Below are 13,282 nucleotides of genomic sequence, written 5' to 3' on the forward strand. Positions count from 1 at the left end.
AGGCATTAACCATTGAGTTACTACTGCCCTAGTATTCTATTTACAGACATTGTCATAAAAAAAAACAACTTTACAGAAGTTCTCTAATTACAGGCCAGAGGCATCATTGGCATGCAAAAGCTCCCCAATATGGTGTAAGCAAAACCTTTTTAGAGGAGCTGGACTGGAAGTCAAACTTTGATATTGATATTTTGATATTGCATTTTTTGAACTGCAGTGTACTAGCACTCAGAGATTATCCAGAGGATGAGTAAACAGTGCTAATGTAACACATGATGTTAGATACGACATGTTTAATTGGCATTCAGCAATGAACACCAACACCACACACTCTACAGTGTAATATTTTAACTGCACACTCTTTTTAGATTTCATGCAACACTAGGATAAATCCATTGCAATATTTTTGCTCTCCGTTCAGTATTTTTTTATTTTTTCACTATTAATTATTCATCTCAGCACCTTGATCACTTCCCTCGGGTACTGTTGCACCCATGTTATATATTGGAACTGTATTAACAAATTAGTATAAAAATCACTTGTAGTAAAATTATTGATATTAGTATTATTTTATGTAAATTAAGTCTATTGTCCTATTGTTTTATGAAGGCAACATCTCTTGTCAGTTTAATAGTATTTTGTGCAGCGTAGGGACTACTCAGAATCAGAATCTCTTGATTCTGATTCTGATTATAAATCCCAGCAGAAGCTCAAATGACAAAACCACAGGAAAACACATGTTGTGCATGTACAGAATCCCACTACAAACAGCTGTCAGAAATCAGTGTCCAAGCCAGGTGACCTGACTGTTAGGAAACTAAAGCAAGACCTGCATTACCATACAGTCATCTCATCAAGCCTGGCACTGGTCACTGGTTTATAACGGAGGGGCCTACAATATGGCTCAAGCACTAAGTTGTGTATGTGTATATATAAAATTACAATTTAAACAAAAGTATTTTTAAGTCATTAAAAATAAGAAAATAAGAGTAAATGGGTGACAGTGATTTACAGCAGTTTGGTTAAAATTATGAGATCTTCTTTTGTTTTATGACCTTAAAGTAGACGTTTCAGTTTCAGAGTCTTGCTGATTCCCTATTGTCTTCATGCATGTTGGAGGTTTACTATAATAAACACTGTTACTTTTTAATTTAGAAATAATAAAATAAAATCAAGTGAGCAAAGGAGAGGTCACATTAGCTTAAAGCATCCAATCATTTGCTTCAGAAATGAAGCTTCAGCAAAGAATTAAATATGCATTATTGCCTTAGCGCAGCTCTAGAAACGAACCAGTGGGGTAAGCAAAGCCAGAGCTGACTGAGCATTTCAAATGAGTCTCAGGCTGATAAAACTGTTCCAAAGCCCTTTTGGATAACTAATCAACTGTTCTACACTCAGGCACAGTCACCAGTGATGTCAGAGATTAGAAGAGTGCAGTGTTTCTACTTAAGAAAGAATAAATGTATGACTAAGTAAAGAGAGAGAGGATAAGGTGGAATACGAGGGGAACTACTTTAGTTTCACACGACTGGCCTACCCTGAGCAACCAGCTTTATCTTTAATTAAAGAAGCAATTAATTTTGTAATCGGTTGGAGAAAGTGTGCCCGCACTCGGCTTCCTTCATGTCTCTGCTCCTCCAGACTGAAGGAGCCCATTGGAAATACATTCAGCCCCTAGCAGTGAGACCTCTGGGGCATTATTACATTAGGACAGATGCTGAGGCGTTGGAGAGAAACATAAGAAAGACAGTAAGTTAAAAAAAAAAGAAAGTGAGACAATGAAAGAAAGAAAAACAAATAAAAACATGATAGTTTAGTGACTAGTATTCAGCTTGGACAGCAGACTTTGACAACCTGAAAAGCTCCTTTTTCCTTTCCAGTATTATGTACCTGGGCTTGAATGAAACCTGCAGCTCCTTTCTGATCCACTAGGCTGAAACCTTCTCTGAGGTCAGTGTGTGGTGATTCAAGTTGTGCTGCAGATTCCGTTCTGGATGATTTAGTACTTACTGAAGATCCAATTTGACCTCCTGATGCAGTCAGACTTTCCTCCACCTGAGGCAGCTGATGAGCCCATATATATGCATCATGTTTATGCAACCCGTGATAGACCAGGGACAGACCAAGGAGTGTAGGTGCTAGATAGATTCACCCATTTAAGGCGGTGGGGGAAAGCATACATGTGAAATGAGGCTCATTTCATACATTCGCTCTGATGAATAATAATGACAGCGTTGAGGAAGTGGGATGGAACGCTGCTACTCTGTCATATGAAAAAAGAGCAAGAGAAGACTGAACAGAAGACAGAACTGAAGACTGAACTGAAAACTGAACTGAAGACTGAACAGAAGACTGAACAGAAGACTGAACTGAAGACTGAACAGAAGACAACTGAAACCCAGTACACATTATCGCTGTATTTAGTAGTAGCATTAATACAGTAAATGAATGTAAATATAAGATTACAGTAACTTGAATTACATGAATTACTAACAAAATTTTCTTCTTGGTGGCAACTGCATGGCAAATGCATGCTGCAAACACAGACGGACAGACTGGCAGGACATGTGGAGACAAAAGTGTCATTAAATAGTCCAGTCCCTGACAGACAATGCTTCCAACCACCTGGGTGATGTTACGCCAAAGGGTCTAGACACAAAGGAGAGAGTGTGTATGGAAAATAACCGAAGAAGCTCTAAAGAGCTGGAGCTGGAGGTAAAAGAACGAATAAGGGAAAAAGTAAGGCAATGTGTCTGTGTTTAGAAGGAACCCAAAAAAATCTATATTCAATTTGACACCTCTGTTCCCTACTCCTCCCAGAGAAAAGCAGTCAGTGGACTTAAGGGCTGGAATGATTGGGTGAGTGTGTCCCTCATTTTCTTAAAGGACATTTGTCAGCAGGACACCACGGTTCCTCCTGAGGGCTGCCCACAGCACAGTCATTTACAGAGAAGAAGACAGTGAGGAAAAAAGAAAAGAGAGAGCAAGCAGAGAGAAAGATATGGAGGGAGGGAAGGAGAGACGGAGGGAGAGATAGAGGGAGAGAGAGATAGAGTGAGTGAGGGAGGGAGGGAGGGAGGGAGGGAGAGATAGAGGGAGAGTGAGGGAGGGAGGGAGAGAGAGAAAGAGAGATAGAGGGAGAGAGAGAGAGGGATGGAGGGAGAGAGAGAATGAGATAGAGGGAGAGTGAGGGAGGGCGGGAGGGAGAGAGAGAAAGAGAGATACAAAGGGCCAAAGGGGATACTTAAGGTAGTGGAGAGCAGTGCAATTTCAACTCAGAAAAAAACGTAAAAGGTAAGTGATTAAGAAATAAGTGTCTGTTGACTACCAACAGTTCAATCTTCAATCAGAGTTATCCTTCAGCAGAGGAGATCTATGGCTCCACTCCTGGAGAATTCTATTAAGAAGGCCAAGGTTTGTTTTCAGGGGACATTGATCAACCTCAATCATAGTAAACTCACTACAGCTTTAGTTATGCTTAATGTCTGAGCTTACTGCACACGTGGTTATTAGAACATAATTTCAGTCATATTCAGAAGCACCATACATCCACACTTCATGAGACATAATGCCTTTATAGAACTTGTAATGGAGAATCAGTCAGCAGTATAAACCAGTAGTATAAACCAGACCTCCAGCAAAACTGAGCACTAGCCACATCAAGTACCAAACCATAACAAGCACTAACCACACCAAGCACTAAACCACACCAAACACTGACCACACCAAACACTAGCCACAAATCAAACTAATCCATACATTTTTCCATATCTTTTTAGAAACCTTCCCCGCATGTCACATTCAAAACAACACCAGACTCAGCAAACATTAGTGGAAGTGCATCCTGTAGGTTTTGAACACTGCTAACTGAGCCTATATATATATATATATATATATATATATATATTTTAATATATTGGTTTACACAACAGATTACTGAAAACTCATATTATATCTCATACTCATACACATCTGGTCATGACCTTTTTAATACTTTTACTGCTTGATCAATTTCCATATATGAGCAGCAGATGTGTAAAAATGCATAATTTTATGAAATTATTTTATGAAAATGCATCATTTTCATTTGATTTCCGTTATGTTTTTACAGCCACTGATTGTGGTGCATGGTTATTTATGTTGCCTACTTATTTTGTGTATTTACTGGGCAAGCAGACAATACATAAAGATTACACAATATATCCAGAGACTAACTAAATGTCATAGTTTGAACTGTAACACTAACAATAATGGTCCGAATCACTTGGACTCTGAAATAAACAGTTTCAAACTGTTAAAGGTTAAGAAACAGTATTTCAAGATTAAAACCATATTATTTAGTCTGTCTTACAATGGCATATATTAGTTTATTTTTTATTATGGTTTACAATTGACTCAAAACTAAATCTGTCTTATACAAAGCACTTGAAATAACATGAACAATGCTAGCGTTACATAAATCAAAAAGGTTGCAGTTAATTTTCTTTTCTATGGAAACCAAGATGGCCTCACAATGTGAAATGCAAAAGTAAGTGCGGAAAAAACAGAAATGATTTAATTTTGAGGATCATACGGGCTAGAGCTAGAGCGAGCATACAGTCTAGCACCCTACATACGGACTAACACCCTACATACGGACTAACACCCTACATACGGGCTATCACCCTATATACAAGCTAGCACCCTACATACGGACTAACACCCTACATACGGACTAACACCCTACATACGGACTAACACCCTACATACGGGCTATCACCCTATATACAAGCTAGCACCCTACATACGGACTAACACCCTACATATGCGCTATCACCCTACATACGGGCTATCACCCTATATACAAGCTAGCACCCTACATACGGACTAACACCCTACATATGGGCTATCACCCTATATACAAGCTAGCACCCTATATACAAGCTAGCACCCTACATACGGACTAACACCCTACATATGCGCTATCACCCTATATACAAGCTAGCACCCTACATACGGACTAACACCCTACATATGCGCTATCACCCTATATACAAGCTAGCACCCTACATACGGACTAACACCCTACATATGCGCTATCACCCTATATACAAGCTAGCACCCTACATACGGACTAACACCCTACATATGCGCTATCACCCTACATACGGGCTATCACCCTATATACAAGCTAGCACCCTACATACGGACTAACACCCTACATATGCGCTATCACCCTATATACAAGCTAACACCCTACATACGGACTAACACCCTACATATGGGCTATCACCCTATATACAAGCTAGCACCCTACATACGGACTAACACCCTACATATGGGCTATCACCCTATATACAAGCTAGCACCCTACATACGGACTAACACCCTACATATGCGCTATCACCCTATATACAAGCTAGCACCCTACATACGGACTAACACCCTACATATGGGCTATCACCCTACATACGGGCTATCACCCTATATACAAGCTAGCACCCTACATACGGACTAACACCCTACATATGCGCTATCACCCTATATACAAGCTAGCACCCTACATACGGACTAACACCCTACATATGCGCTATCACCCTATATACAAGCTAACACCCTACATACGGACTAACACCCTACATATGGGCTATCACCCTATATACAAGCTAGCACCCTACATACAGACTAACACCCTACATATGGGCTATCACCCTATATACAAGCTAGCACCCTACATACGGACTAACACCCTACATACGGGCTATCACCCTATATACAAGCTAGCACCCTACATACGGACTAACACCCTACATATGCGCTATCACCCTACATACGGGCTATCACCCTATATACAAGCTAGCACCCTACATATGGACTAACACCCGACATACGGACTAACAACCTACATACGGGCTAACACCCTACATGCGGACTAACACACTACATACGGACTAACATCCTACATATGGACTAACATCCTACATGTGGACTAACACCCGACATACGGACTAACAACCTACATACGGACTAACACACTACATACGGACTAACACACTACATACGGACTAGCCTCATACATCTGCAAACACAACTGTAATTTCATTGTTTTTTAGTGTTGCATATTGGACTTGAATACCCATACACATGCTATTGTGAAATATTGCAACTGCTGTTAATCTTAAATCAAAACAGATTTAACCAGAGGTTCAAATAACAAAAACATTCCCCAAAGCATCTTACCTTGACCTCAGAACAGAGTGTTGTCACATTTACAGTGCCAGGAAACACTGGCTCACTGCTTCGCTCCAGACATGTAACTGGTGGCACCTATGAAGGACAAAGCAAAGTAAACATAATTATCCACACCATAGAAATACACACATATATCCAAAAAGACAATTTGATGCATTAATCTTTAATAATGTAATGTTTTTTTTTCATTGAATCAATTATACAATTAAAATGTTGCCAATCATCTAAAATTTTTTAGCATTTAATCTTTACTGATTATTATGTTTACAAACATTTGTACATTCAACCAATTCACACATGCTTACAAATCCAAACAAGCCATTACATATTCTGTTCACCCAGTCTTTTAAATTCTTGCAAAACAAAACAAAAAAAAATCACATTAGACAGATATGATAGTCTCTTTCAGTACAAACTCTACTAAAAGTAATTAGATTGCTGGTTGGGAGATAGCGTGAGACTTCCCTGCACTTATTACATTTCCCATAATGATGGAGGTAGAGGGAGGGAAGCGGTGCAGCCTCAACAAGAGAGAAAGGCTCCTTTATCCGGAGTTTAAAAGGGCCCTTAGAAGTGAGTGAGTGACAGAGAGATTGAGTGGTTACAGAAGCATTTGGGACACATTCAATCTCCATGTGCATTAATAGAATTTTCTCCTTGCAGCAATTACAGCCCAGAGTTGTTTACATTAAAAGCTGTGCTGTGATTTCACCACCAAACTGCTCATGTCTCATCCCTCTCTCATTCTCAGCCTCAGCTTCATCTCTCTCTCTCTCTCTCTCTCTCTCTCTCTCTCTCTCTCTCTCTCTCTCTCTCTCTCTCTCTCTCTCTCTCTCTCTCTCGTTCTTTGTGCTCAGTAGGCTTACACAGGAAAATTGCAAAAAATGGCAACAGGGAAAAATTATGGAAAAGAGGGAAAATCATTGGAATATGGGAAGTCATACAAAAGTCATACAAAAACATCACAAGCTTCTCATTGGCTTCTCGTCTTGTCAATTTCTGAGCCAGTGAGAAGAGGATAAAAATGCATGAGGAGAGAGGAAGAGAGGGGAGATAGCATTGTGTGAACCATGGAGGCTGAGGAAAGGCCGAGGTACAGTGCCCTGGAGACTCACTTCAAAGACCTCGGCACAAAGACCCAGTTCATTGTGTTCCATATCAAAGACACACATGCCGTAATAATCTTTTATAAAACAGTGAATATTCTGTGGGTTTTGCAAAGGTGACTCATACATTCAACCCCAGAATGTAAAATCTAGAGGCACAAATGTCATGGAATTTTTAACCAAAGATTTCCATTCTTTTGCTTTACAGTTTACAAGGTATCAGCTTATTATTAATATACGATCAATATATGGACTTCTAAATACAATATACAAAACAAGTATCCTGTAATACTATAAGGATTTTTTTTCTATCAGGGATAAATATGTCAAACCCTGCACAGTAGCTATAGATGTTTTTATAGATGTTTTTCAGTAGCTATAGATTTAGACTTACCAGGAGCAAAACTATATTAGTAAAACTGTATATCTGGTTAAAAACAAACAAATAAAACAACCCCAGATTTAAATTCCATGCAGTGAATTCACATTTTGGCACTTTAAGACTTTTCATATAATTAAAGAATATGTGAACCATGCAATGTGGGCTTCTAGGAAACAAACAACGAAAACACTGACTGAGATGAATAACCAGAAATAAGAGTTCTGGATATATGTCCTGGATATTCTTGAATGTCACACCCTCTGGATTGCTACACAAGTCTACAGAAGTCACGGATTAGGAGCAGCTAGCCAGAAAAACAACAACAGCCTAATTGAAATATGAAATATGAATTTCAACTCATTGCACATAGCTGTGTAAAAAAGACCTACTTATTGTCATAAGGTTGGTGACATTGGATTCTTTAAACAATAAACAACAACAAAAAGGTTTTTCATGGCCTGACATCAACACTGGTGTTATATTCAGTTCTGTTCGCTGATCTGCAATGATGAACTATTTGTTCATTTATTTGGGGCTTGTAGTCTTCAGTTTCTTCAACTTTTGCAAAGTATTGTGTGGCCATTTTAACACTTCAGAGTGTCTTTAGTTCTCACAGGAAAAGAAACTGAATACAACATGATCCTTACGTCACCCTCACAAGCACACATACAGGTCAGAAAATGGCCCATATCCATACAGTACTTTCTGCCGCCTGATTTTAAAACATAGCTCTGGGATACAGCACCACCTGCTGGATAAATATTGCATTGGGCCGCTTTAAAATGTCTTGTCAAGCACATGTGCAAGTGATTTCCTATGGCTCATGGCACAGCACAACAGTGAATAAAGGGCACATTTCTGATAACGTATAATATATAATAACCTTTATCTAGTGCAGACTAGAACTAGAATACATGTGTGTGACTGAAGTGACAGTTACTGGTACTATAATCATGTATCACAGACATGGTGATGTTGGCATTGACACTGGCACTGGCACTTGCCCATCAAGTTTCCCGGTGTAAAAAAGTATCCTGAAGCAGTCTGGTGGCCTAATGATTCTCCACACCAGTGTTTTCTACCGGTCTGAAAGACGGTGAGTGGACAGACGTCATCACGGAGCTTTGGGAAATGGGAACGAGTTCGACATCACTGAACAGTTCACCCAGTACTGTGCTGCTTGTGCCAGCTGCATGTGACGTCTGATTCAAACATTAAAATCAGTGTTTTCATCTAAAAAGGTATTTGCTGAGCACAAACTGAGAATGACTATTACTGCCAGAAAAGACTAAAAACAAACACATTTTTGTTTAAAAAATACAGAATACCCATTTGAAACTGACTCTTCAAAAATATGCACGCATTTCAGATTCCGCTGATTGCGAAACTTGAATCTGCAAGTGAAAACCTCTGCGTGCCTGAAGGCTGAACACACAAAGACATGGAAAGAATAGCAAGGTGAGCTGAAGTGATCCAAAAATGCAAAAAAAAAAGAAAGTTCACACCACCACATTCTCTCCCAGTCATGATATCTTTATATCTCAGGCATGGAATGGGCATGCTCCCTCTTGTAAATGTGAAGTTTGAATCAGTCTTTATCAGCACCTCCATACTGTCATGTGGGTGGAAGCATGCTGTTATGTAGGTGGTGTGTGGATGGGACTGTGAGCCACGCTCCAACGCTGTTTGTGAGTCAGCGCACAGAGAGCAAAAAAAAATGTGCTGCTCTGATTTTTTCGTTTATTACATTCCAGGCTCCAATACACATTAAGCCCTGAATACTCTGTGGAGGTGTTATCAGTGGTCCCGTCTTCTACATGAATGCAAAATTTATGTGGCATGACCAAATAAACTTATCAAAGCAAGCATGATGGCAACAAGTATAAACAAATTTATACATTTTTAAATTTAGTCCACAACAAAATATGGAGAAATTAATCTTCATAAAGACATTATTTATAACAACTTGTTCTGATTAAATATCCATGCGCTATAGTTATTTTGTTATTTGAAAATGTATATTATCTTAAATCAACTAGTACTGAACAAGCACTTAACTAGTGCTGAACTAGTACTGAACAAATGCTGAACTAGTACTGAACACATGCTGAACTAGTACCGAACAAGTGCTGAACTAGTACTTAACTAGTGCTGAACTAGTACTGAACACACGCTGAACTAGTACTGAACTAGTGCTGAACACATTCTGAACTAGTACTGATCAAGTGCTGAACTAGAACTAGTTCTGCCCAAAACACCTGATTAGCTTCTTTATCTATCTCACCTTTGTGATTATTTAACATTCATTATGTGTGGAAACTCAGTTCATAAGAAAACTTGTGAGATGCATTAAGAGCTAATGTGCCAAATATTAAATAAGCACCTGATGATGTGAAATAGCTCACTACCTCGACAGCCCCAGAGAGCCCACAGTGCCTTTAACGTCTGTCCCCATCTTAGACTCATTAACTTGTTCTGCATGTTTCTAATTATCGGTATGTTTACAGGATGCAGTCTGGACATCTTCCTCTTTCAAGAACATGAACACATCGTAGTATGAATACATCATAGTCTGATCAGAGAGTCTGATCTCTGACACCCATGAGCAGACTACATGACTTTAAACACAGTCTGGCACAGTAACATTCCTCCTGGACCAGCAGGCTAGGTGCTACTTTACAGCACACACATATAACCCAGTATCCAGGAGAGGATCACCAGCAGTTAAGTCAAAGTTCTGTGGTGAGATTCCTTTTGATCATGTGGAATCTTTTGCATTCTAATTTCCATTGTACCTGTTGTGAAGTACTGGGGGAAGCTTGAAGTTTCTGCGTAAAGAGTTCAGTCAAGGTCCTGTTCTGTCTCTCCAGGTCAAACACACGCTTCTTCAGGTTAATACACTCCTCCCGAAGGTCCTGCACACACACACACACACACACACACACACACACACACACACACACACACACACACACACACACACACACACATAATCACGGTCCCTCCCTGCCATAATGACACCATAGTGTTGTAGTGTAGAATTACAAACACACACACATAATCATAGTTCCTCCATGCTATAATGACACTGTAGTGTTGTAGTGTAGAATTACAAACACACACACATAATCATAGTTCCTCCATGCTATAATGACACTGTAGTGTTGTAGTGTAGAATTACAAACACACACACATAATCATAGTTCCTCCCTGCTATAATGACACTGTAGTGTTGTAGTGTAGAATTACAAACACACACATAATCAGGGTCCCTCCCTGCCAAAATGACACTGTAGTGTTGTAGCACAGAATTACAAACACACACACACACACATACACACACTTAATCATGGTCCCTCCCTGCTATAATGACACTGTAGTTTTGTAGTAATGGCCAGAGTAAATATTTGAAGTGGTGGGGAAACCCCACCAGCAGTGGTTAAGTCTTAATGCAGAGTTGTACCTTCTGGTTCAGCAGCGCCTGCACTACATGGTTGGCCACCTACAACCCAAACAGAAAGGAAGACGATATTCAGCGCTTCTTCTCCCATAGAGCCAATTTACATAAAACCTCAGCAAAGTGCCATGAAAAGGGAGAGAGGGAAAGCACTCCATCAGAACTCAAAAGGCCACAGAAATGAGGGAAATATATTTGACCATGTTTACCAGCTCATACTGCTGTATAGAGAGTCCATCTAGCATTAGCACTGGGCCTTACCTCATCTAGACATCGCTCATACGCTTCCCTCTGGTGCTCACTGGCCAGTGCAAGAGCTGAGTTTTCTGCCTACAGCAGAGAGAACAAAAATGAGAGAACATGAAGGTGTCATTTTGTGATTTACAAAAAAAAGAGTCAAACTTCAACATCCTTCATCACAAAGCAGTCACCCCTTTTGACCTGAGCCCACTGAGGGTGGGAGCACATCTATACAAACCTCATTATTTTAACACTGTTTGCCTACTGCATGCTTGCCTACTGCGAAGTGTCTGTGGCATCTGTGAACGATCTGCACATATTTACCTCACGTTCATAAGCCTTGTTTCTTTGCTTTTTCTTTTCTTTGCTCTGATTCTTTAGAAAGAAGTTTGTCTGGACACTAAAGAGAAGAACACATTGAAGGAACCATACAACAAGCTCAGTCGATCAATCAATCAATTGATCAATCGGTCTGCTTGCAGTGCTTTCTCTGATAAATGCCATACTGGCCCATGTAAGGTATTAAAGTTCTTTACACTAAATGACTTACTCCAGCCGGACCACTTGCACAGCAAACACATGAAGGACTCATTTTAAACATCACATAATGGGGATTTCTTAATTTCTTTCAGCATGCTAACCTTGGATTAAATTTCCAGAGACACATTTGCAACACCCTTTTAGACAGTCCTATTTGTCTTAAAAGGTTCTAAAGCTGTATGGTCATTTTTCAGGAATATCTCCCCATGGAATATCTCCCCATGGCTAACTCACCCTAAAACATCTTTGTAGGTGGCTGAGGTTTTGACACTTTTCAGATATATTACTTGCAATTTCAGAATCCTGTTATTGAGTGATTTAGGCCTTTCTACAGCATACGCTGAAATCAGATCACCATTTTATTTATCCTGTTCTGAAATTAGAAATTCACTCTTTGGATGTGGCAGTATTTTAAACCCAGACTTCCACTAGCCTCAAGAGAGCCAAGAGCTATTACAAGCATCGCACTGTGTCTTCCATATAAAAGAACTACAGTGGACAAATGGATGAATAACCACAAAACAGTCAACTTTTTGGTTTGTACCAAATGTATTTATTTAATCAAAACTCTTGTTCTGCAAGTACAATAACAGCTGATTGAAATATCAGCCTGGCGTTAACTGATGCAGAGAAACACGTGTAAGACCTGAGAAATGTAAGCCAGCCGTTCTCATATATAACCCTTAGTTATTCCTCTGAACAGACCTATTCAGTCTGCATCCTCCACCCACTGCTACATAGAGGAAAAGAAGGGTTGGCTGCATTTCCTTGTGATCGACCTGACTTTTAATTGAGCAAAGGAAACACATGCTCGCCCAAGTGGATTTTATGAGGAACAAGGGTACAAATAAAAAAACAAGGAGGGCTGTTTACTCTCTGCCTCTACAGATCATTAAGGCTCAACAGCAGCAGAATTGATTGTAATTATAAGTAGAATGGGCTCTAGCCAGAAAACATTCACTAACACAGTCTGAAAAATGAGACAATATTGACTCAATCAATCAATAATTGATACTAATAGACTGGAGGAGTCAATAGACCTAGTTCCACATTTCACTTTACCTTTATGGCATTTTAATGCCATACAGGCAATCAAAGTGGAATAAGGGAATAAAGAATATGGAATTTTTAAATCATGTGCTGGTCAGATGTGGCCACAGATGACACCTTCAGATCAGTGTTGAATCCAAACAGTTATGCAGGTTTTCACTAGTTTTAGGGAAGCAAACGTCTTCTACTTCAGCCTAACCAATAGTGTGTGTGTTACAGTACTTGGCCACCGATGACAACGAACATTTGCTATGAACAATCATGTTACTGCAATGA

At 39.6% G+C, this 13,282-nt stretch overlaps 1 protein-coding gene across 5 annotated transcripts in view; it reads right to left on the reverse strand.

The window, feature by feature from the left end:
- Positions 1-13,282, reverse strand: part of LOC113582019 (nck-associated protein 5-like) — a 69,106-nt gene that overhangs the window by 11,924 nt on the left and 43,900 nt on the right. For all 5 annotated transcript variants that reach the window (XM_035520657.1, XM_035520655.1, XM_035520656.1 and 2 more), the window contains exons 4-7: positions 11,438-11,506; positions 11,183-11,221; positions 10,515-10,634; positions 6,220-6,306 (exon numbers count right to left, since the gene is read on the reverse strand). In XM_035520657.1, the coding sequence (XP_035376550.1) occupies positions 6,220-6,306; positions 10,515-10,634; positions 11,183-11,221; positions 11,438-11,506 (315 nt within the window). The remainder of the gene's footprint in view (positions 1-6,219; positions 6,307-10,514; positions 10,635-11,182; positions 11,222-11,437; positions 11,507-13,282) is intronic.

Source organism: Electrophorus electricus, chromosome 20 (assembly GCF_013358815.1).
Source record: "Electrophorus electricus isolate fEleEle1 chromosome 20, fEleEle1.pri, whole genome shotgun sequence".
Taxonomy (NCBI): Eukaryota; Metazoa; Chordata; class Actinopteri; order Gymnotiformes; family Gymnotidae; genus Electrophorus; species Electrophorus electricus.